Genomic DNA, 26,324 nt, shown 5'->3' with positions numbered 1-26,324 from the left:
CGTAGTCCAGTCGGCTGGTGACCAGTGCGTGGGTGACCGTTTTTCTTGTTCCGGTGGGGATCCAACGGAAGATTTTTTTGAGCATGCGTAGGATGTTGAAGCATGATGATGAGACAGCGTTTACTTGTCTGGTCATCGAGAGGGAGGAGTCCAGAATGAAGCCCAGGTTACGTGCGTGGTCCGTAGGTATGGGTGCGCTTCCCAGGGCCGGTGGCCACCATGAGTTGTCCCAGGCGGAGGGGGAAGCTCCTAAGATGAGGACTTCTGTTTTGTCCGAGTTCAATTTAAACGGCTGTTCTTCATCCACTCGGCTACTTCTTTCATCCCTTCGTGTAGGTTGGTTTTGGCGGTGTTTGGGTCTTTGGTGAGGGAGAGGATCAGCTGGGTGTCATCTGCGTAGGAGATGATGTTAAGGTTGTGTTGGCGCGCGATGGATGCGAGGGGGCTCATGTATACGTTGAAGAGGGTGGGACTGAGTGAGGATCCTTGTGGTACGCCGCAGATGACTTCGGTGGCCTCTGATCTAAAAGGGGGGAGGCGGACTCTCTGGGTTCTTCCGGCGAGGAACGAGATGATCCAGTCCAATGCTTTTCCTTGTATTCCGACATTGCTTAGGCGTTTAATAAGGGTGTTATGACAAACTGTGTCGAAGGCTGCGGAGAGGTCAAGTAGGATGAGGGCGACAGTTTCTCCGTTGTCCAATAGTGTTCGAATGTCGTCTGTTGCTGCGATGAGGGCGGTCTCAGTGCTGTGTTTGGCTCGGAAGCCGGATTGTGAAGGGTCGAGGGATTTGTTGGATTCGAGGAAGGCAGCGAGTTGACTGTTGGCGGCTTTTTCAATGACTCATTGTGACGGCCACAAGTAACACCAGTTTTATGGAATGGGTCCCATAGATGGAGTGTGCCGTTTGTCACGTCTACAAGAGGACAAAAGCGAATCTGCAGTAAGATGCACCATCAGGTGCAGAAGATACACAGCTTCACGAATGGATGGACACCACAATACCATATTCCCTCGTGATACTCTTACACACATACAGTATCCACACATGGGCTATACCTAAGAAAAGAAACAGACCCATTTAGTAGGGACTTAATTAATGCTGCATGGGTGATCTAGTTGGCAGTATAACTTTACACTGCCATTCTCATCATAACAAGGAATGAAGAGGATATTAACATCCCTCACTCACGTTAAAGATTTCCATTGAGTCATCCAGGCCCCCTCCTCCACTGTCATCAGCAGAGCTATTATATTCTCATGAACAGTACTTCAAAAGTGGAACAACTCCTGATTATCTGTGGATTGCCAGGTTCACTGGAGAAAAAACATTGGTAGGGCAATACAAACATTCAAGGCTGGGTGGCAGAGCATTTCCAAGCCATGCAGATAGGTGTTGTCCCAATTTAACTCTCCATAGTAAAACTCCACTTTTGAACAGAGTTCTATGACTATGTACTTTGGTTCATACTAGTAGAAATAAGAACCCTTGTATACCTAACCCACTTCTGCGCTCCTCCTCTGGTGCCTCGGGGAGCCCCTTCGCCGTGTTTGTTGGTGGAGTAGAAGGAACTACGACTCCCAGGGGGCACGCTGGCTAAGCCTGCACCTGGGAATCATTTGCTGCTGACCGGCGCCTTCTTAGCGCCTTGCCGTGTTTGTCGGTGGAGGAGAAGGAACTACGACTCCCAGGGGGCACGCTGCCCAAGCCCGCACCTGGGAACCATTTGCTGCTGACCGGCGCCTTCCTAGCGCCTCGCCGTGTTTGTCGGTGGAGGAGAAGGAACTACGACTCCCAGGGGGCAGGCTGCCCAAGCCCGCACCTGGGAACCATTTGCTGCTGACCGGCGCCTTCTTAGCGCCCGCCGTGTTTGTTGGTGGAGGAGAAGGAACTACGACTCCCAGGGGGCAGGCTGCCTAAGCCCGCACCTGGGAACCATTTGCTGCTGACCGGCGCCTACATAACGCATCATCACCTCAGCTGCGCGGACGGGCGCCAGGCGAAGCCCGGGCCAAGTGCGGGCCCGTTTAAGCCCGTTCAAGACCTGCCAAGGACGGGACGAGCCGGGCCACCCCCCTAATATCCATATTTACAGCCTTTTGAAAAGAGGTTAGTGACTCTTAGCATTCACCCTTTTTGTTCGCTTGATCTAGTGTGGGCCGTAACGAGAGTCATCTTGTCACAGACATCTTTGTAAGTTAGCTCACTATGGCTATATCACCACCCATAGGAGTAAATGGCAGAAGAAGCACAGGGGGGACATTAATGGGCACCCTGGACAATTTTCTGATCAGAGTGTCTAGCGCCTTGGCCAAAGACATTGAATTGACCGAAAAGAGGTTATCCCTTGACAATTTATTGGATAAACGGTCATCAATGGTAAGTCTCGGAAGGGTAAAATCGCCTGTTACCCGAATGACTGACCCTCAGGATACATTGATCCTCAGTGAGGGGGATGAGGGAAGCCGCATTTTTCATCCAGAAGAGTACCTTGTAACCCTGGATCCAGTTGAAAACACCGGAGCAACTGGGCCACAGAGAAGTAATTTTTCAAAAAGGCACCCGTCACCAAATATAAAGATCAGATCAGCTAGAAGTGCCAAAACTGGGTTGGTACAGTCACTGCAGGGGCCTCTAACGCTAAAAAGGAAACACACAGGTGCACAAATGCAAGCCGTAGACAGAAAGGCAAAAAAAAGCTAAAGAGGCGATGCCCAAAGAGAGCTTGACATTTAGCACCTCACTAAGCCCACATGATTTGGTACTGGTAAATGAAGGTGTCAATGGATTAATAAACAATGAGGGAACAGTAGTGGATAAGCCAGACCCCTCCTTCTGGAAAAGACTGGAAAATATCGTGAAAAAGGCAATTCATCCGATTCACGACAGAATGGACCGGATTGAATCGAGATTGGTGTGCGTGAAACCTTTGCTCGCATCAGCACAAACAAGGGGCAACCAGGGCAGCGAGCGACATGGTGCGGAGCCAAAAGTGGCAGGACCAAGTATTGAGCGGGCCACTACTAATATTACTGCTAATGTTCCCTTAAATTCTGTTGTTCTTACAATTGGTAGTCCCCCATCTGTAGTAAATAGCCAGGTGACAGCCAGTGTTATGGGGCCCCGGACTAATTTGGCAGGGGTTACCCAATCGGAACAATTAGGTAGGGAAGGTGTTGGGGGGGTTAGTAACCCTGTATTACAACCACTTGCAGTCCAACCCCTGTTAGTGTCAAAACCACCTATAACCTGTCCTGTATCCAACCTGCAAACAATAGATCTACCCCCAGACTCAGCCCCCTACGTGGTAATTTTAACAGGGGTGCCATCGCTTGAGCAAGGAAATAAGTGTATTTTCTGGCTCAATGAAAATCGTCCTTTACCACTCCATATGTGTGCAGAGATATTATTCGCTAGAAGAGTCAATTGGGTGGGTAGGCGGGCAAAGTCACTAGGGGGGGACTGTATTATCATCAATCTCAGGGACACAAAATGCGTGGAATACATTTGTAATAGGGCACAGAAAAATCCAATGTCCCGAATCCAACCACTCCCTCTAATGTACTTTTATGCACCAATACAGACCCCACAATGGGGATACTCAGTAGGGAATGAGGCACAGAATCATTACATCCCACGGAATATAAGGCTACATAACAGGTTTGGGGCCCTGTCTGGGCTGTCGGACTGTGATTGACAGCAAACTCAGAACGGTGGAAATAGGGCGGGCATCGCTCCATTAGTAGCAACACCTATACCGGAATCAGTTAGAGGACCCCAGTTAGTTAAAGAACCACTAACACTAAGTGAGTGGAACACATTTGAACTTCTGTCCTGGAATGTGGCGGGTCTCTAAGCCAAATTCCAAAATAAAGAATGGTTGGATTACGTAAACAAATATAATGTAATTTGCGCCCAGGAAACCTGGGAAGTGAATCCAACTAATTTCAATCTGGATGGTTATAAGCTGTTCGGCATACCAGCAGTTAGATCAAGAGTAGGGAGAGCGAGAGGGGGTCTTTTACTGTGGGTCCGCCTGACGTTAGAAGGAGTATGGAAGGACTTGAAATGGAAGTCAGATTGTATGTTGGCTGTACAGCTGAAAACGAGGGACCTTAATTTAATTATTGTAAATTTTTATAATGTAGGGGGGAGCAGACTGGAGGAACTGGAAGAACGGCTAGGCACACAGTTAGAGAAGTTGACGGATGCCCTAGCCCCCTAAATTTTAATGGCAGGGGATTTTAATTGTCATTTATGTCCCCAATTGATACCCTTTACGGATGATTGGTCCTCCTGTAATATTGAGGAGGGTGCTCATTTTGAGCATACAATAGAGGGTACCAAATTGAACACAATGGTGTCAAATTTTGAGCTGGTAAATATAATGGACCTCATACCATTAGACCCAGAAAGGGGAGTGAATCCCACCTTTAAAGGAAGAAGGTGTTGCTCTTACATCGAATTCGTAATTGTGTCCCGCTCTATAAAACAAAGAATAGTAGAATTTAATATTGAGTGTAGCGGTTTCAGTCATCATAATCCCCTTACCATGACAATGTTACTGTCGCAAGGGAACAAAGAAATGAGGAGAAGAGTAACGGACGTTAGGGAGATGATCACTGACTAGGGTAGACGTTTAAAATGGGCAAAATGGATGGGGAAGGTTTTTATAATTCATTAGTGACTAAGGGCACGGTGTACCTGGAGGTGTTTTTTTAACAGGATGTAAGTGGACCCCCACTGGTTAAGGCTTTTGAGAATATAGGATGGCTAATAGATAGTCTATTGTTAACAAAGGGGAAGGGCAAGGTATTAACCGAGCCCTAATGGTTCGACAGAGGATGTTCCTGTGCTCAGCGCAATCTTAGAGCAGCACTTAAGCAAAAACCAAGGGATGGGCTAAGGATTATACGCTGTAGATTAAATTACAAACAAGAAGTTAAGCGATGCAAAAAAGCCCTCCAAACTGAGACATGGGAAGATTTGCGGGAGGCAGCAGAAAAAAGGGAACTCTCTGGGTTTTGGTCAATAATTAACAGACCCTGTTTCGAAGAAGGGAACAGCCCGTGTATAGGGTCAACTGTACTCCCCGAACAATGGGTGGAGCATTTTGGTGGCCTATATAATCGAGGCACCCAGATGGAAGGAGAGCAGGTTGCCTGTAGGGAGACAAGCGTAGAACTGACCACTTTTACTTAAAAGAGATTGAGGGTGGCATAAGGGGTTTGACTCGTAACAAAGCACCTGGGCTGGATGGGATCCCGCCAGACCTCTTTTTAAGCAAGATCGAATTATGGGGCCCGATACTGACAAGAGTTATAAATGCTGCTATAGGATAGGAAATAGACCAGTGCCTGTCCTCCTTTACGCGGACGACGCAGTCCTGCTGGCACGTACCCCACTATGTCTGCAGCGTCTGATTGATGGGTTCATCGAGTTCATGAAGGGATTAGATTTATCGGCAAATCTAACAAAATCGTATGTCATGGAGGTGGGCCCAAAGCGTAAGGGGAAAGATTTTAATTATAGTATAGGCTCCACAAGTCTGGGAAAAGTACGGCCTTTTTTTACTTGGGCATTCTATTTGATAGAAATTTTACTTTTAAACCTCTGATTGAGGGTCATGGAAATAAGTTAGCAGCTAGCACTGGTGCGATCTTGAATTTTGGTTGCCGTTTGGGACGTTGGTCCCCAGAGCAAATGATGACTTTGTATAAATCAGTCACTGTTGCTAAAGTTGTATATGGGGCAGAACTGTGGGGGATGGCGAACGTAGACACACTGCAAAAACAGGAAAATAAATACTTGAAGAGGCTTCTTAAAGTTCCTCAGGGCACGTCAGCTTATATAGCACATGAGGAACTAGGCTGTAAGTAACTGGGAGACAGAGTAAAACTGAGGCCTGCTTCAGCATGGTTAAAACTATGGGTTAGCCAGGAAGCCACCTTGACCCAACGAATAATCTTAGACTGTCTGGGCTGGGAGAAAGGTAGTTCCATGCCCTGGCTAAAATATGTGAAAGGGGTCCTCGAGGGAATTGGCTGTGGAAATCTGTTTTCAAACCCACAGAGCATCACGAAACAGATTCAAGCAATAGTAATTGGAAAGCTTCTTACATTTAAAGTGACAACACGGGAAGCACTAGTAAAGAATATGCAAACTGTCCAAGCATACGTGCAGTTGAAATCTTGTAGTGGACTCAAGCCATATCTCACCCTCATATACAACCCACATGATAGGTTTTTATTAACGCGTTTTAGGCTCAATTTATTTCACCACTTATTAGCTGACCCCGTGGGGTTCACTGATTTACTTGAGTCAAAGGTTCCCTGCGGCTGCGATCAACGATCTCCGCAGGATACCCTTTATTTTGTATTGTTATGCCCATTTTATTTAAAGACTAACCACCGTTTTTTAAGAGATCTTTTAAAGAAGAATTTTTAGATCAGCGAGAGATGCCCTTGTCTTTTTAAAAGTATCTAGAGATCCCCTGATTTTATTCTGTGTGACAAATTTTAAGAACCGCAGTCAGGTTAAGGTCCACTATTGAAATATGATGATTGTTAATGTACTGAAAGGACAACAAAACTGTCTTCTAGCTTCCTGCTGCTAGTTTGAACTGATGGATTTAGTGTGCTGCTGATTTGTATACTTATCTTTTATTTTTGTTTGTTCAATGAAATGTCGGAATATTTTAAAAATTGTACTTTTATGGTGTTATTTAAATGCCGAATAAAGTTTGTTGAAACTGAAACTGAACCCTCCATAGTAAAACTCCACTTTTGAACAGAGTTCTATGACTATGTACTTTGGTTCATACTAGTAGAAATAAGAACCCTTGTATACCTAATCCACTTCTGTGCTCCTCCTCTGGTGTATTTTCTCCCAATCTAGGTCTTTTTACACACATGTGCAGCTCCCTCACTGTCCCTCCCTCCGTTTCTAAGGTCTCTGTTTCTCTCTTGGTTTCCACAGGAATGGTAGGCCTGGCTCTCACGTACGCTCTCTCTATCAGTAGTGTGCTGTCACAACTCATCTCCTACTTCACACTTACGGAGACCATGATGGTCAGCGTTGAGCGAATCGAGGAGTACTCCAACGAGATCCCCAAGGAGCCAGAAGAGGAGGTCCTGAAGGTAACATGTTGTTTGCCCCAATGATTTCTTTGTGACTTTTCCAAAACTCTAACGCCACGCACAAACATAATATTTATAATGTTGACTTATGAAAAGACAATGACTGCTTTCAGTGATGTGGCAAATAGGAGAGCAAGGGCAGCTGAATCCTGATGACAGACAGCTGAGACAGTGGAGGCCATGGAACTATGAGTAGGCCCTGAGAAAAGAAAGCATGAGGTACAACCTTAAGAAGAGGATAAAGTGTAGTGAAACCTAGGGATACTTTTTTTTTTTTACCTTTATTTTCAATTTTTTATTGCAACAGGAAAACAATCCCCCCCCACAAGTGGCATCAGTATTACAGTACGTATATAGAGTTCGATCACCTCATTATGGCACACATGAGTACAGACATCACAGTTTGGGCTGCGTCCCTAAGGGGCAAAGCAATTCTCAGTAGCTGCCGGAAGTACATGTGCGGGCCCAGCCGGGCACTATCCCAGAACAGATCCTTCCACCCCACTCCCATCTCCCTCCCCATCAGCCCCGACTCCTCCAAGGAAAACAGTTCAGCACTCGTGCCCTCGGAATCACTATTGGACAACCCCGTAGCACACATAGCTCGCCATGCAAGCAAATCCTCCTGCAGTTTCACGTCCCTGCGCGTGCGCTGCATATGTATCTCCTCGGCCAAAGACCACTCCCTGACATCCCTGAGCCAGGCCAACATCTCAGGAGCCCTCTGCCCCATCCAAGTAATTGCGACCCTCCGCCTCGCCAACACCAGCAATAGCTGCAACATTTTATAGGAGAGGTTTCTCTTCTTAGGTTTCGGGACCAGGGCTAATAGACAACGCAGCAGAGTCAAGTCGAGTCGGAGGCCGGTAACGGCCCGTGTATGATCAACCACTGCTTTCCAAAAGCTCGCGACCATTGGGCACTCCCAGGCCAGATGCAGGAACCCCGCTCCCCCCACTCCACATCTGGGGCAGTTGTCTCCTCTGTTTTCCGAAATGCGCCGCAAGGAGACCGGGGTCAGGTAAGTACAATGCATAAAATTAAAATGAATCCGTTTAAACCGCGCATTGCATGACACCTTGCGCGTAAGGGTTCCTATACGTTTGTGCTGCTCCGGGTCCAGGGAGACCCCCAGGTCTGTCTCCCAAGCCTCCCAGGAAGGTGGGACCGGCGAGGCAGAGTCCCGCCTAATGGCCAAATACAGCAAAGATATTAATCTCCTTCCTCTACCACAGAAGAGAAGGATGTTTAGGGTGTGGGACAGTGGGGGCGCCTCTGGGAACTGGGGCCAAGTCTCTTTCGCCACCCCTTGGAGGCCCCTGTAGTGCAAATACTGCCCTCCTCCCAGCCCGAAGGCCTCCGTGGCCCTGTCCATGGACACAAAGAAGTCGTCGGGATAAAGGTCTGCTAATGTCTCGCAGCCTCCTGCGCGCCAGTCCCGAAAGGACATGTGCTCCTCCATGGCGATTATGGGGGCCAAAATCCACACCGCAACTCCCTATGAAAGGGGGCCCGCCGCAAGATCTTTTCTACGAAACGCTGCCAGACCCCAGCAGTGTGGCACACTACATACGGCAGGGCCTCGTCCGCCCCCCCGTCCTCGCATCAGGGCCACCTGCAATGCCCGTACGTCCGCCCTACCGGCTAGGAGTCGCATCTCCCAGTTATCTGTGTCCGCAAACCACCGAGCAGCCGGCAGTAGCTGTGCCGCATAGTAGTACAGATCAAACCTCGGCGCCTCCAGACCTCCTTCCTCCCAGCTCCGGACAGTCGTATGGAGGGCAACCCGGCTGCAGCGGTCCGCCCAGAGTAAAGAGGTGAGCAGTGTGTTAAGCGTGCGGAATACTCGCGGAGGGATCGGGCACAAATACATTTGAAGGACATTGGGAGCATCACCATCTTGGCGACAGCCAGCCGTCCCATAAGGGAGAGTGGCAGGGAGTTCCAGAAGGACATGGACTGTTGCAGGGATCGGAGAACCCGGTCGATGTTACGAGCCAATTACTGCGCAACAGACGGAGCCACCTGGATTCCGAGGTACCGGAAGGCCTCCAGCTCCCAGCGCAGCCCCAGACTCGGCAGGTCCGTCAGCGGGCCCGTGGTGCAACCCGCCAGGGGGAAGATCAAGGACTTCGGGATTAATTTGCAGACCCGATGCGGCACCAAAGTGGTCAAATTGCCGGAGCAAGATGGGCAATGATTCCATCGGGGTCGTCAGGGAAAAGAGGGCATCTTCTGCGTACAAGGAGACCACATTGTGCGTGTCCCCCACAGTGATCCCCCACTGTGCCATTTCAGTTTGAACGGTGACCGCCAAGGGCTCAATCACCAGGGCAAAAAGGAGCGGCGAGAGGGGGCACCCCTGCCGAGTGCCCCTGCCCAAGGACCATTCCGCCTACCCAAGCCGAACTCGTGCCCGAGGGGCCTTGTATAGGATCCGAACCCAGCGACAGAAGGCGGGGCCCAACCCCCCCCCAACTGGAGGACCTCCAACAGGTACCCCCAGTCGACGGTGTTGAACGCCTTAGCTAGGTCAATCAACACCAGGACCAGTTAACCCTCCCTGCCACGCACCTCGTGGATAATGTGGCTCAATCGTCTCAGGTTCATGTCGGTATTGCGGCCCGGTATAAACTCACATTGGTCCTGATGCACTAGACTGGCCATGTGTGGCGCCAGCCGGGCGGCCAATAGCTTGGTCAGGATTTTCACGTCCGTATTGATCACGGTTATGGGCCGGAACGCCGCAGGGTAACAGCTGTCCCCACCCGGCTTTATGATCATGCAGATTTCACCCTGGTTTATAGTAGGCGGGAGGGAGTCACTTTTAAATGCCTCAAGGTACACCTGTAAGAGGAGGGGAGCAAGGACATCCCCGAATGTCTGGTAAAATTCAGGGGGGAAACAGTCGTTCCCTGGGGACTTAGCCCTCGGGAGGCTGGCCATTGCAACCCTCACCTCTCGGAGCAACAAGACTACATCCAATTCCTCTGCAGTCTCCCTCCGGAGGGTCTGGAGAGTCAGCTCCTGAAGATAGGACAGATAGGAAGCCTCCGTGACCGACGAATCTACGGCGTATACTATCTGTAGGTGGGACTGGAGGACTCGGAGAATACCCGCTTCCGAGTGTACCATGCCTCCCGTAGGCCCCCTCAGGGCAACTATCCTCTCCGGGGTAGACTCGCGCTTAAGAATCCAGGCCAACAACCAGCCCGACTTATCCCCCTCACGGTGGAGGCGCTGCCGATACTGACCAAGAGTGTATTTGTCCAGGCGATTCAATATATCGTGCACACACGCTCGGGCTGCTCGCTCCGACTCCAGATTTGAGTCATCAGGCTCTGCCAACGTCTGCCGACGCAGAAGGTCATCTTCTGCTACTCGCAATTCACCAAGCAGTTGCTTCCGGACCCCATAAGTGAGGCCCATACATTTGCCGCGTCTCACCGCTTTCAGGGTGTCCCATTTAGTAGAGTATGCAAGGTCTCCCCCCACCCAGTTCAGATCCAAGTAATTGGTCAGGTCGGTTTCCACCTGATCCCTCCCCACTGGATCCTGCAAGAGCTCCACCGGCATCCGCCAGTTTCGAGGGCGGGCGGGCTGGGACTCCCACTGTGCAACGCATGTCACCGGCGAGCGGTCAGACAGGAAGCGGGCCTGATGCGTGACCGTTAATGAAAGAGACGCGTCAACATTGGCTGCAAGAACCCTGTCGATCGGCTATGCGTATTGTGTGTGAGAGAGTAACACGTATACAGTTTCTGTGTCGGGTTACCCAGGCGCCACACGTCGCCGAAGCCCATGTTTTGCATCACCTCCCGGAGTCGCGCTGTCATGCGAGGTTTCATGCCTGTGCGGTGCGGGTGCCTATCCAGAACTGGATCTAAGACACAATTGAAGTCCCCAAACCAGAGAAGGGGGGCGTCCAGGTCCGAAAGAAGGACCTCCTGGAGATGTGAATAGAAGTGAGGGTCATCTACATTGGGCGCATACGAGTTCAGCAATAAGATATCCCTCCCATCCAGCTTCCCCCGCAGGAGCAGGTACCGGCCATTAATATCCGCCTCGACATACTGAGTGGCGAGGGGAACCCCAGGGGCCACCCAAATCAGGACCCCCCTCGCATAAGTGGAAAAGGAGGAGTGAAACATTTGTCCCCGTCATTTTTTGCTACATTTTTGAGCACCCTCGTCATTCAGATGGGTCTCCCGCAGGCACGCAATGGAAACTCCGTGTCGTCAGAGGAAGGACAGGACCCTGTGTCTCTTAGTGCATGTGCCCAGCCCCCGCACGTTCCAGCTTAGAAACGTGTATCCCATAGTCGTTGGTGGCGCCCAGCCGGGCCTCCAGCTCAGTTTCCTGTGGCCTGCCACCCCTGAGCCCGAACTGTAATACAGTGGATGCCTACAACGATACCCCCCAACTGCTTCACCCACCACCCCGACCTACCCATCACCCCGAACCCTCTAGAACAAATACCCCCACCCCCACCCACGAGCAAGACGACAGCAACAACAAAACATGCCACCCTGCCCTCCCCCTGCTGGTGCCATGACTTACACAGCCACCCCATTCACCCCATACAACACTCACTCTCAGAAAACAGAACAAAAAAATACCCCTCCCCCCCCCCTTTCCCCCCCTTCCAGCTCCCTACGCGACCCAATGTAAGTGCGGCGATCGCCCGGCTCAACTAGGCGGTCTAGCCCCAGCGCACATTTACCCTGCCCCACTCACACACGCTCCATCCAGTAAGATGCAGCCCATCCGCCCCACCTGACTAAACAAGGGAACAAGACTCATGGTTTTCTGGCAACGAGCATGGAACTAAGGTCGTCCCAAGGGCCTCATAAGCCTGACACACCTTACATTCAGTCCACCGAACTTTTCAGGGCGGCACCGGCTCTTCCGTAGATGCAGCTCCCATGGTCTCCGGGATCACCGGGGCTGTGAGGATCATGTCCTGCGCTGTAGTTTGCAATGTGTCTAGGACCAGAGCATCTTCAGACCCATGTGGGCTCGGGACCCGAGCCATCCGCTGCAGTCAATGGTGCCAGAAGCATAGCCCCATCCTCTCCTACCATGACTCTAGGGTCCTCAGGAACCGCAGTCCCAGAGTGGTGTCTCCGTCTGCTGTGGCGTTTCTGCGGAGGCCGGGTCCCCCAATTCTCCCGGGGGCCACCTTGTTCACCCGGCAGAAGGTCGTCCCCTCTGATCTCCAGCCATTCCCAGACCCCTTCCGGGGAGTCGAAAAAATGCGCCTTCCCTTGCAAGAGTACCTTGAGTTTAGCTGGATATTGCAGCATGTACTGCAGCTGCATCTCCCGGAGCTTTTGTTTGACCCCCAGGAAGGACTTCCGTTGCTCCTGAACTTGCTGAGTATAATCCGGGTAGATAGAGATCCGACTGTTGTCTATGGTGAGATTCGGTGTTTCCCTCCCCGCTCGTAGGACGCAGTCCCTGTCACGATAGTTCAGTATTTTGGCGATCAGTGCTCTTGGAGGAGCTCTAGGGCGCGGTGGTGGGACCAAAGCCCGGTGGGCTCTTTCAATTACGAAGACGTCCGACAGGCCCCGTGGACACAGCTGCGTTCGGATCCAAGTTCCCAGGAAACGCTCAGCATTGCCAGCCTCTGTCCATTCCGGCACACCCAGGACTATTATGTTGCTACGAGTGCCCTCCCTTCTGCATCCTCGGCCCTAGGCTCCAAGGCACTTCTCGTGGCAGTGAGTTGCGAGACCGTCTTTGTAAGGGAGGCCACCTCACCCTGTAGCTGTTCAATATTGCCCTCTGCGTCCGAATCCTTGTCCGCGACCTTCCGGAGATCCGTCCTCAGCAGATTGACGTCTATCGAGACCGTCTCAATCTGCTGTTCCAACGCATGGTGGGAGCCTTGTATCGCCTTCAACAGTTCCGCCCGGGAGGGCTCACTGGAGGCCTCCACCCCGTCTTCCTGGTCTGTCTGGCGCGTGATCCTCTGAGACGGCAGTCTCTGGGTAGTGTGTTGAGTGATCGTGTTAGGCTGCGTAGAGCGTGGCATCCTGTCTTTGCGCATTGCCAAGCCCCCTAGCAGCCAGGTCAGCTCACCGGCAGGGTAACAAAGTTCCGGACCTGTTACGCCTATGCAGACACCCCCTGGGTCGTGATCCCGGAGCACACCTGTACTTCACTTCGCTGCTGCGCCACCGACTAGCCCTGCGGGCGGTAGAGCCCGGGTAGGAGCCTCCAGAGGTCTTCCGTCTATAGCAGGCACGGTGTCTAATAACTGGGCCCACCGCTGCCCAGCCGCTCCACTCTCATCACCCCAAAGTCAGAGGAGGAAGGAATGCTCAAGGGGCGAGAGAGGGATCCAGCTGCTTCCCAGGTCGTAGCAGGGCTCTTACGGCCTGTGGGGTCCTGAAGTGTCCTACTTCACCTGCAGCGTGCCAGGAGGGGGTTACAGCAGTCCAATAGATCAGGGCCCCTCTTCGCCCAGCTCCATATCCCAAGTGCAGGCGCTCGTCTTCCTCCCGCCAGCTCCAAGTCCAGCCAGCATCCCGGGCCCCTCCGGGCCGCTCCACTCAGGGACCGAGCACGGCAAGCGGGCCCGTCCGCCGCCAATCACCGGTGGTAGCGTATGCAGGTGTTTGCACGGGCCACACCAAGCCATGGGCGAGTCTAGAGCTCCGAAGTGGGCCCATGGGAGCCACAGATCACCCCCAGTTCACCAATACTCCGCTTCCAGTCAGGGACCGCCGTCCATAAAGCCCGCCTCCGGCAGGCGTAGACTGCGGACCGGGCCCTCAGGCCGGAAGATCCCACCGATTCCTCTGTCCGGGGGCCTCTCACAGCACGGAGTCTCTCACCGTGGACCCCCCCGGGTGTCAATGGAGGGGCAGATCCCGTTAGCCCTGGGGGAGCCTTAAGAAGAAATCGCAGTAAGGGGGGACCGGCCGACTCAGGCCCTCCAGCCGCTTCCAGCCCCCTGCCGGGTCCCCTCCGGTTCCCGCTCACTGCCTCTCACCCAGGTGGGGTCCCGGATAATGCCTCTGACGTCGGGATCTCCTCGGTGCATCCGGAGATCCGCAGCGCAGAGTCTCACTCAGGATCACAGCCTCACCAGGCCACAAGCCCCGGCCTCTCGTCGGCTGCAGGCCGGAGCGATGCCGTCCAGATTTGCTATGCGGACGTAGCTGTTTCCACTGGGGGTTTTCGTCCAGCCAGGGGTGCCCGCTGCAAGAGGGGATCTTGCGACCCACACCTCAGTCCCCTAGGAGCCCGACCAGGATGGTTTTTGTAGGATTTCTGGGTCTGTCGGACGGGAGCTGGCGGAGCTCACGTCCCGTCAGCCATGTTGCTTGGCCACACCCCCAAACCTAGAGATACTTAAGGCAGACCCTGAGACAGAGAAGAGTATGTCTGTGCCTAGAATCTTAGAAGGAGCCAAACAGGATCTGAGAAGAGAAAGCAAAGGCAAAATTATCACAATACTTGAAGAAGTTCCTCAGAAAATAATTAAGTTTGGATAGTGCCCTAAAACACAAGAACAGGCCCTGAGCATAGGACTCAGAGAAGGTAGAGATGTCTGCATACCTGCGGCTCTTCTGCAACCCGGTACAGGCTCAGAAAAGAAGCAGAGATGAAAGGAGTAAAAGCACAGGGGATAGAAAGCTCATAGATAACTGATCAGGCTCTTCAGGGATAAGGCAGACTTTCTTTTTTAATATCACATTTTATTGTTTTGAAATAAACAAAATAAATCAGAACAGTACACACAATGGTTCACAGTAAAGCCATCTAAGTTCACATCAGTGACATACATTTGAATTGTAAGATCCAGTGTCATCTAGCTCAGGCCATATTAATCTCACCCTCTCCCCCAGATGGTGCCATGTTTTTGGGAACATCCCTGTGCAACGTATATGCACTCCTCCTAATTTCCCGCTGCAGTCTATTGCTAAATGCATTCTGCTAGGGAGCGAGTACCTGGAGATTTCCAGCATTGAGCAATGTCCCTTTTTGCAGTCACAGTTCCAATCCCTACTAGCGTGTGATCTCCACAGGGGCTCCCCAAGTCTTCCAAGATCCCTAGCAGGGTGATATTTAGTGAGGGGTATATGTGACAGCCAAGGACTTTCGACAGGGTGGCGAACATTCTTTGCCAGTAGGTTAAGACAACTGGACAACCCCATACTATGTGGAAAAATACCCATTGACTTCCGGGCAGTGGAATAATTTATCTTCAGGTAATCTGTGGGCCTCCCAAGCCAGCCCAAGTTGTAAAAAGCCTAGGAATAAAAATCGATGCCAAGCTCTCCATGTCTCAGCAGGTATCTTCCATGGTGGTAACATGCGTGGGTATGCTAAGACAGCTACGGAGACTCGCCCCCCTTCTCTCACTCACAGCACTCCAAATGGCAGTGTCGGCAATGATTATGTCACGAGTAGACTATGGAAATTCTCTGTATATTGGCCTCCCGGAGAAGCTGCTAATGAATCTCCAGGTAATCATGAATGATGCTACCAGACTGATTTTCAGGCTCCCAAGGTGGGCTCACGTCACCCCTCTACTGCAGCAGCTGCACTGGCTTCCGGTCAAGCGGAGGACCAGGTTCTAGGGTCTATGCATAGCCCACAAAGCCATCCACGGTCAGGCCCCTGCATACATTAAGGACCGGCTGGTAAACTATGTGCCAGGGCCAACCCTCCGTTCTTCGGATGCCGGCCTGCTGGCTTGCCCCCATTTGAATACTTTCTCCAAAGGGGGCAGAGCCTGTTCCACAATGATTCCTCAACTCTGAAACAAGCTACCTGCAAGTCTTCGTAAGGAACCTGTCCTCCTCCCATTCAGGAAGAAACGAAAAACACTCCTTTTTATTGAAGCCTCGGGCACAACCTAAGCCAAGTTTTCGATGCACACTCCTGCAGATGTACCAAGGTTAGGATCTCTCTCATAGCGCTTGGAGAACTGTCGGTGATTATGCGCTTTAGAAATCCCAATTAACAATAACAATACCAACCGCTGGGGCATGAGGTGGGTAAGATGGAGGTATTTGAGTTGAAAGAGGCACAGTCTGGCTAAAATGACAAAGGTACATGGGTGCCAAACAGGCATCTCTCCAATCACTATTATTCATTGTGGCTAACTATGAGAGCGAGCTACAAGAGACTGCATTTCCCAGAATGCCAGGGCCAAACCTTGCCTGAGAGGTCAGTGGTGTGCTCCCACATCCTTTTGTCTATTTAAAGTACTACAGTGAGTCATTGAGCTGACGATCTCGTGGATGAAGCACCTACGCGCCAGTGAGAGGTACCGGACCTGATATAATGTATGGCAGCCTACTCAGCAAACCCCAAAATACAAGACTGTATTCTCTACTGATGACGGTTAATAAACCAGAAACACGTGTCTTGAGATCAGCACTATCTGCGCCAACCTTGGCGAAATACTTGAAAATATCAGAGCGAGTTACAGGAGACTGCATTTCCCAGAATGCCAGGGGCGAACCTTGCCTTAAAGGTCAGCGGTGTGCTCTCACATCCTGTTGTCTAATAGCAATTTGTAGTTCTTAGATATCCCTCCTTCCCAAGGGACCCATGAGTAGTTTATCCTCTACTGGACTATATTAAGGAACATCAGATAGAGGTCCCTGGTGACAAGAAAGTTAGAGGCGTAGTTGTAGGGAGCAGTAGAACTGGGATTTTTGTAAGCTTGGAGCTCCTAGAATATCTTAATTCATGCGCTTTCCCACAAATCCCCCAACTTTGATATTCCAATATGGTCCCAACCATGAAGCCCCTCAGGTGTGTAAGGCATTGGCCTCCCCAGAAGGGGGTCACAAGTGTCACCCTCTGATCCTTATCAGTCCACTGAAGCGCTGGTCTCCATGCCTGCAGGACCATTCTGGTGGCCTCTGAGAGGGACCATTGAATAGGCGTACTACATAGAAAGTCAAGAATGTGGTCCAGGCCAAGCAGTGATACCTTCCCTCTAAATATGGGGTCATCCCACCCACCGTTCAGCCAGTTGTAAATAACTAGGGTTTGGGCTGCCCGGTAGTAAGATTGAACGTCTGCCATGTCCCTGAAATTACTCCAGGTAGATAGTGGAGGACTTCGGCACGATGCAAGGAGGAGGAGTCTGAGCTGCTGCAGTGGAGTGGTCGGCGCGCTTGGAGCCACAAGGTTTGAGATTCAGATTCTACAGATGCTACCATGGTTACACGGCTCCCGCTGAGAGTTCTGGCCATGTGACCGAAATCCACCAGATAGATCAGAGCACCGTGGGCCCCTAAACTGCCGCTGCCATATCGCCGTACATCGGTGTTTACAACGTGACAGGATCTGCTCCCGCTTTTGTTTCTACCCTCACCCCTCTCTGCTACCGACTGCTCTTGCTCCTAACAACACAAAAGGGTGATGGCACACAGGAGGTCAGACGCTGTCTCAACCTTCGACCTAGTTCCAACTCCATCTACACCCCCAATGGCTAAAGCACAGTGGAGACCAAGGGAGCACCTACACAATCACAGGTGCCTTGTAAAAGAGGATGGGGGAAAGGATGCTTTTTGCGAAGCTGTGGCGGGGAAGGCTCCTGCCATACTCAGGTTGAGCCCCGGCCCACAGAAGCAGTCCGACCAGGTTTTGTGTGGTTTGTAGGCTAGGTGTGCTCCAGGGACTTGCCATCATATGTACCTTCACCAGTAGGGTGATTTATGCCCACCCCCGCCGGGAAACTCTTGGAAGTCCTGGTAGCAGGTACTGATTGACCAAGGGGTCAAAAAGGTTGCCATCCTCTGTTAAAGTGAACTGAACCAAAGCAAGAAATCTCAGCGGAGCCCTAGGGGAATTACCAGGCTGCCATTGGGCAAGCCAGCCTGGCATCTGGGAAGGACAGAGGACCCCGGGCTTTCTCTTCCTTGCCCCCTTTTTGCCCCACCTCTACAGCATGCACATGACCCCTCCCCAACAGGAAAGACAACTAATGCAGCCCAATACAGACGCTGCTGTCGTGCTATGAGAGCAGCACCAGGATTTGGTCTGAGCGGCCTGGTCTGCCATTCAGACACTGCCTGGGAGCCTGCAGTGTTTTCCCAACCGGGCTAAGAAATAGAAATGTGCATGTCTGTTTAGCCGGCCTAAGAGGTCGGCCAAACTTACATGCACACCTCTAAGTGCCTGCCTCTTTCGGGCCTCGCCGCACTCTACACACATGCCTAAACCAGTCACAGAAAAATAAAATGATGTTGCTTTATTATCATTTTATTTCTCTGTCACTGACTGACAAGTGAGGTGAATGAATGAATGAAAAAGCTTTATTCGATTTTAAAATACATAAAATCATAAAAGCAACTGATTCCATTTTGCACATACAATAATTCATGTAAATACATTAAGAATGTTTAAAAAGAACAATTAAATTGAAAGAATATTTAAGCTTTTCCTTTTTTTTTAGTACACTTTTTAAAAAACTTGTCATTACGGCCGCAGTGTATACATCTTTGAGAGATAAAAGAAACTGTAGGGCCGGCCTGCATTGTCTCCATGTTCCATACTTTTTTAGAAGTGGTTTAATCCACCTCAACCTTTCATCAACATAAAATTTACAGAAGCAGATAACGTGCAATGTAGATTGAACTGACATATTGTCACACGGACAACTACATAACATCCTGTCCCGGTTGTTCATATTTGGGAAAGTTACTAAACGAAAAAAGATGTTAAACCTAAATCTCGTCAATAAATATAAGTCGAAGCCATTTAAGCACCAGTTTAAGTAAGGTTGAATAGAGTATGTCACTAGTGTTGCTTGATGATGGATCACAGATTTCTTAACCAGTTCTACTCCTGCCCTTAGGGTTTCCAAATGGTTCCAGCAAATCAGCTTCAAGTCCTTCCTGGTAATATTACACTGTGATTCAGGTGTATGATAAAACTCAGGTCTCCCTAGATCATTAACGAACTTACGTATATAGGTCAACCAGGGGATTCTAGTAGCCCGATCTAGGCTCATACAATCAGTAACAATGTCTCTGTTCAGGCTGAGATAGGGTGAGGTCCATACTCAGTGCCACAGAAATAGCGGTTGCATGCTGATAAGATCACTTATATACCGAGTGCCCAACTCTGCATGACAGTTAAAATTAGGTGTACTTTGGGGAACAGCCAAAATACATTTTAAAAATGCGTTTTCTATCTTCTGCATGAGTGTTGAGTCGGATATTCCCCAGACTCCCGCCCCATAGGTAGCTATACTAATACACTTAGCTTGATAAATTTTCAGCAATATGTCTGCGGGTCTTTTCCCCATTTTTTTTTGAGAATATCATCAGGGCAGATGTAGCTCGTTTAAACATCAAAGACCTGGATCTAATTGCAGGCCCCCAACTACCCGTGTCATCTAATACAATGCCCAGGTAGGAAAAAGTTTTGGTAGGGGCTATCTTCTCTTTCCCTGCAAACAGACAACACTCTCCATTCCTACGTCTGCCACTGGTCATTACAAATGTCTTTTTTACATTTAGTTTCAACCCCCTCAAGTCCATAAAGTTCATATATGTATTTATGGCTGTTTGTAGCCCTCTTTGAGTTCTGGCCATGACCACAGCATCATCAGCATACTGGAGTGAAACAATTTGATTATGTTTGACCTGGGGGGAATCGCGCACCTCGTCCTTCAAATCCTTCTCTAAATCATTGGTGTATAAATTAAAAAGGAAAGGGGCGAGAACGCGTCCTTGCCTGACACCCCGCCGGACATGGAACAGCTTAGTGCATTCGCCGTTGGTACCAAATCTGACTTTTGCCCTGGCTCCCACATAAAGCTGCCTAAGGAAGGAAATTAGGGCCTCGTCCACCTTCAACTCGTTAAGAATCTTCCATAGATGACTGTGATTAACACAGTTGAAGGCAGCGCTTAAGTCTGCAAATACCGCGTAGATTTTCCCCTCCCTTGCCTGAGTGTATTTTCCTAGGAGTAATGAGAAATTAAGGACTTGTTCAACTGTGCCCCGGCCTTCCCTAAAACCATATTGGACTGGCGACAAAATTTCTGCTTCTTCTGCCCATTGCCGCAGTCGATTCAAAATTACTCTCCCGGTTATTTTCATAAAAGAGTCCAGGAGCGATATAGGGCGATAGCAGAAAGGGTTGTTTTGGTCGCCCTTTTTGAAAATAGGGATGATTATTGAGTCTGACCATGTGTCAATAAAACCCAGATTGCAACTGGCCTCAAGCACACGTGTAAGGAGCGGGGACCATAACTCATTCTTATATTTAAATAAATCGATGGGTATTCCATCTGCCCCCGGTGCTTTTCCTCCCTTACTTTGATTAATAGCCTCTATGATTTCTTTGGCAGTGATAGATAGGGACATGGGGGTAAAGCTATCCTGATTCCCCCCTATTAATGGCCCGATGTCCACGATGTTATTTACCACCCCTGGATTATATACTTCAGAGAAGAAGGAAATCCAAGACTTTTCGGGTATTGCCACCTCAATTTTTGTCAGATCTCCTGGGTTAAGAAACGGTGCCCTGACTGCTGCCCAGAACGCGGAACTATCCCTATTTTGTGAGGCTTCGTGTAAGTTCACCCAAGCCTCATTTTTAATTTCTTGTTTACGTGCCTTCCTTGCTAAATTATACTCCTTCCTACACCTTATTATATCTGCCTTGTTTCTTGGGGTTTTATGCAATGCCTTTAACAATTTTGAATTAGTCTTTGTGGGGTGATTCTCCGCCATTACGGAGGAGCTGCCCCTACTTGAATGCTGACTGATTCAAGCCTCATCACAGATCGCTACTGCACAACTAGTCAGCCTAGACTAACCCCAGTGATCCAGGGATGTACATCATTTGACATTAATTGGCAAACAATAGAAAGCCTGAGTTGCTACATAGCTCATTAGGATGAGGTCTGGAAAGGCTAGAAATTCACACCTGCAAGGAAGGAAGCGGAGCAAACTTACTCAATGACCCATCACCACTCAGGGACAATTAGCCTGCCCTGACAACCAACCAAAAATCACCACTAACCTTCAATTCCTGACAGATGCAAACCTGACCATCCTCTCAGACACGTCTGACAGCCGGGTCTGCCTGCCTGCCCCCTTAATGCCAACAGTGGTAGTACAAACAAGGTGTACACAGCAGTGTTCTCCTATGGCCCTGCCACCCTCTCTGACTACAACGGTCATTCCAAATTCCCAACTCATCATCCTGGCAGACTAAGGTCGCTGCTGACAAAGGAGGATACACAGAATGCCTAACAAGCCCAGTAGGCAGGACTCCAAATCCGGATAGGATCAGTCCGACCAGCAGGTGTCCACCTGCGCATGCATTGATAATAGCAGGCTCACCTATTCCCCAGCTTTCAACCTTGGGCCAGCAACCTGAATCAGAGAATGCTAAACAAGGATGTTCTGCAAGCGCAGCAAGGCAAGCAAGCATATCAAGCATGGCAAAAGACCTGGAAGTGTCCGTCAATTTAACCGCCAGTTTGACCAGCCAGGACCCGGACCATTCTGATTAAACAAACCCAACCTCTCCCCTCATTGCAGCAAGAACATTAGCATTGGAGAATGGCGGAGCACTTTTACCCCTAATTCCCAGCGGAGCCAGCAGCCCTAAAGGAATTCAAAGTTACAACTCCTCTCTTAGTTCCCCATCAGTCGGACATATCCAGAAATCAAATGTCAACAGAAATACATGGAAAAAACCCAGGTCTAAAGGGCACATTATACGTGGCATCACAGGTGCACGCACAGTGTGCGGAGACCTCCTATCTGATGCAGAAAGATTGGGACAAGATGCTAGCCGCCTACACCACTGACCATGAGCCGGAGGCTGATCGAGACAAGGTGAATACACAGCAAGGGACACCTGAATCAGAGACCTCTGCAAAAAGTAAAAACCCTCCCCCAGACGCAGAAGTCTAGACTTCGAGGGGAGAAGCAAATGGCCTCCATCTGGTGAGGCTCCTGCTGCCTGGACCATAAATCCTCAATGTATCCTTACTTACTGGGTCAGAACTTGGCTGTAAAAAGAACTAAATGCAGTTAGACCTATACCCCAGACTCTGTGAAACTTTAGGAGCAATCGGGGGCCTCATGCCTTCACACTGCAGCACAGAAGTTTTCCCGGAGAATGGCCCTGGAACAGCGAGAGGAAATACGTGCGGCCTCTGATGACAGGAAAACCCGAGGCTTGCCACGAGGGGTGTAGGCCCCGACCGGTGAAGGCAGACTTCGGAGTGACAGCAGCCGGCAGCTTCAACACGGTGGGAGCACCTCGAAGCGGAATGAAGAATGTGGAAAGGCTACGCAGCGGCCAAATTAGTTAACAGCCCTAGAACTCCATTCAGGCCTGTAAGCAAGCGCCGCAGAGGCCTGGGTGGTGGCATCACGAACAGAGCGATACGGCTCTACACTAGTGCGAAGGCACAATTCTGCCCCCCCCCCCACAGCAGCGTACTAAAACCAACGAGAATAACGCTGTGAAGCCCATTGCCGTGCCGGGCTCATTAACTGCGACGAGGAAGGGTACAAGTGACGAAACCTGGGGGAGAGTGCTCTGTAATGGTGCAGTGGCCATAGATTACTTCCAAGTGCAAGCCATCGCACTGTTTGAAGACTTATGCCATACGTAGTGCTGCGAAAATTAGAGCGCTGTGACGCAATTGCCTGCAAACTTACGACAAGGACGGAAAAAAACTGAGGTGCGGGAAGGTTCGCAACAAGGCTTCATCCCAGAAGTGAAACACAACTCGATTACGGGGTGGTGCGGACAGGAGACCCTGATACGAGTGGATGCATACATCTGAAGGCATATCCGACAGGAATCAGCAGTGGGGTGAGCCCTATGAAATGAGCAAAGGACGTATATAGTACATGTAAGTGCTAGATCCGCATGTGACGCTGCAATTCGGAGACACAGAGGGCCGAGATTGCAATTCCTACAGAAAGCAGGCTTCGCGTAGCAGTAGAAGAGTCACAGAACCCTGTTATTGGTGGCATCATGGGTAAACAGGACATTCGCCAGCCGAAACTTAACTTTGACGCGGCATAAAAGGGCCCAAGCCTAATTCAGCGGATGCCGACTCAAATTGCGCGGATACGGCAGGGAGCAGTGTGGCGTCTACAGACTTGGATATGCGACAGATACTACAAGAAATAAGACAGGGGTTCGCCACTGTAGTAGATAAAGTAGATCGGATGTCATCTAGAATGGATGCAATTGTCCACAAGGTAGACCAGCATGAGGAACGGATCAAAGAGACTGAGAGGCGTTTATCAGACAATGATGATACCACCGCTAGCCACACAACACAACTAGCAAGAATGGATAAACTACTGCGGGTAATTGCCACGAAAAATGAAGATTTGGAAGCCCGCAGTAGGCGCAATAATATTCGCGTGACAGGTGTACCGGAATCCACAGACACTGGGCGAATGGAGGGCTATATAGAAAAGTTACTCCTAACCTCCATAGGGGCTGATGCCTTTTCCAGGCAATTGATTGTTGAGCGAGCACACCGGTCTCTTGGACCAAAGCCGACGCCTGGGAACCCACCGAGGCCCATTATTGCGCGATTATTAAATTATCGTGATCGAGACGTGGCCCTGCATGCAGCACGCACCAAACAAAACCTGGTGTATGAAGGAGTATTCTTTTCGATTTTTCCGGACTTCACTCCACTGGTGCAAGAAGAAAGGCGCAAATTCATCAATGTAAAAAATAAACTACGTGCAGCACAGATTGACTACGCACTGCTGTATCCCGCGCGACTCCGAGTGACACACCAAGGAAAACAGCGCTTCTTTACGAACCCGCAGCAAGTGAAGGTCTACCTACGAACATTCAAACGGACGCAACGAGGAGTGAATGGTCGGGACCCTGCGCAACGAGGCAATGCACAAGAGACGAATGAGGAAGCTTGAAATGTAGAACCCGCCGAACAGACCTGATCCGCTGGTCAGAACTTATGATGTTGGTGGGTCCCGGCGTCGTGACAAGACTGGGGTAATGGACTGGATGAGAGACCAAGGAAGTTCAGTTATTCCAGTGGTAACGTATTCCAGGCCCCACTACCCCTCCTCAGACAGAGCCCAGAGGTTGCACAGGTCCCGGTGCTTGAGGAGGGAGGAGTGGCTGTGTGACAATCTAGGGATGTTCCCCTATGTTGGATTGTATAATCTGGGTAACGATGGCCCTAATGTTGGGGGGAGCGGGAGGCGGGAGGGTAGACTATGCTGGCAAGTTGGGGTTGCTTCAGTGGGAGGGGGGATGGGTGGAAGGGAGAAGAATGGTATGTTGTTGCAATGCATGGTTACTCGTTAAAGGTGAGGGGGGGAGGGTGGGGAGGCTATTTGGAGGGGATCGGGGGTTGAATTGTTGTAGGCTGGTACACTTGGAAAACACACAATGGAGCTCTGTTTAGTATCATAATAGAGAAGACTTACATTTGCTGTGGCGAGTTATTGCATATTACATACCTGTAAATAGAAGCTGTGTATTACAACAAGGTGTTGGTCATTTTCAGAACTGCCAGATACCCAGACGGTATCATTGCTATGAAATGCACTATCCATGGTGGTAAATGCTCTGAACATTATCACGTTGAACGTGAGAGGGCTAGGGGACCCGCGAAAGAAGCGGCAGGTGTTGTCATATCTAGACAGGCATAACATACATATTGCTTTTTTGCAAGACACACATTTTAAGCCTCAGACCAATAACACCTTTGCCTGTAGATGGGCGGGGCATGCGATATTTTCCTCCTACTTGACATATACGAGGGGCACTGCGATTCTTATCAAAAAAGGCACACTGTTCACTTTGGCAGGAGAAAGGCATGATACACATGGGAGGTACTGTATGGTATGGGGGCCATTGGGGCATGCGTTGGTCACCTTAGTATGTTGTTATGGCCCAAATATAGATGAACCTCAATTTTTTACTGATGTATGGGCCACTGTCGTGGGCACTGGACCCGACCACATAATATGGGGCGGGGATTTTAACATATCGCATAACCCGGAAGTAGATAGATCACACCCGGCCCCCCACCACTATACTAAAGCGCGGCTGAATTACACAAAACACTCATGGAGTATAATTTGGTTGATGCCTAGAGACACCTCCACCCTACTGCACATGAAGGCACACATTTCACTACACACGTGGCGTCATGGGCGCGTTTAGATTACATATTTATATCAGTGGGGATGTGTCCTGCGATTTTAGAAGTGAAACACCTGGCCAGGACCTATTCGGACCATGCGCCAGTGCGGCTTACTTTATGCGCAGAGGATATGGGGCCAACGAGATCTTCCTGGCGCTTGCAACCTACTATGCTACTTGACACTGCCTTCCAAGAGGAATTAAGGGAAGAAGTCTTAGACTTCTTTGAGCGCAATAAGGGTTCTGTTGAGGATGCCGAAACTATATGGGAGGCCTTTAAAGTCACTCTGAGGGGGATTTGCATATTGAAAGGGTCTGGAGTGCTGAAGAGCATACTGACCACATTGACTAAACTCGAAACTGAGCTCAGATCGATGGAGGAATCCCTGGCCATACGCCCTGATGGGACAGTTCAATCGAAAATTAGAGAGAAGCTCACAGAATATACGGAAGAAGCTAGTAGTAAGGCCAAATTTAGGGGGCTATATTGGACAGCCGGCTGCTATGGCGAGGGCGAAAGGCCGGGTAAGGCGCTAGCTACAACATTTAGGCTGACGCGGCGTATGACTGTGATACTGGAAATTAAGGGAATAGATAGTTTAGTATATAGAGATACAGCGCATATGCTGAATACTTTTGTCACACATTACACTACATTGTACACTACCACGAGGACTGACAAGCTCGATCTAAATTAATATTTAGAAGATGTATCCCTGGGTTGGCTGAGCGACACGCAACGACAATTCTTGAGTACCCCGTTTGAATTAGACGAAGTGCGAGACGCTATAATGCACATGCAGTCCGGTAAAGCCACAGGATTGGACAGGATACCAATTGAATTTTACAAAACCTACATTGATTTTATGGCCCCAATACTGTGGGAAGTAGATAAGGACGCATTGGAAGTGGGACACCTGCCCCCCTCCATGAGAGTGGCCCTCATCACGTCGCTATTACAGCCAGGGAAGCCACCGCAGAGCTGTGACTCGTATAGGCCTCTGTCACTGCTCAATTGTGAT

At 50.0% G+C, this 26,324-nt stretch overlaps 1 protein-coding gene across 1 annotated transcript in view; it reads left to right on the top strand.

Moving 5' to 3' along the window:
• The window catches only part of LOC147706821 (ATP-binding cassette sub-family C member 10-like), a 1,330,844-nt gene that overhangs the window by 1,069,062 nt on the left and 235,458 nt on the right, over nucleotides 1-26,324 (top strand). The window contains 1 exon segment of the mRNA XM_086925587.1: nucleotides 6,980-7,140. Coding sequence (XP_086781713.1) covers nucleotides 6,980-7,140 — 161 coding nt within the window.

The sequence above is a fragment of the Lissotriton vulgaris genome, chromosome 6 (genome assembly GCF_964263255.1).
Source record: "Lissotriton vulgaris chromosome 6, aLisVul1.2, whole genome shotgun sequence".
Classification (NCBI taxonomy): domain Eukaryota; kingdom Metazoa; phylum Chordata; class Amphibia; order Caudata; family Salamandridae; genus Lissotriton; species Lissotriton vulgaris.
The sequence above is the reverse complement of the archived record's forward strand: the minus strand, read 5'-3'. Positions and strand labels throughout refer to the sequence as shown.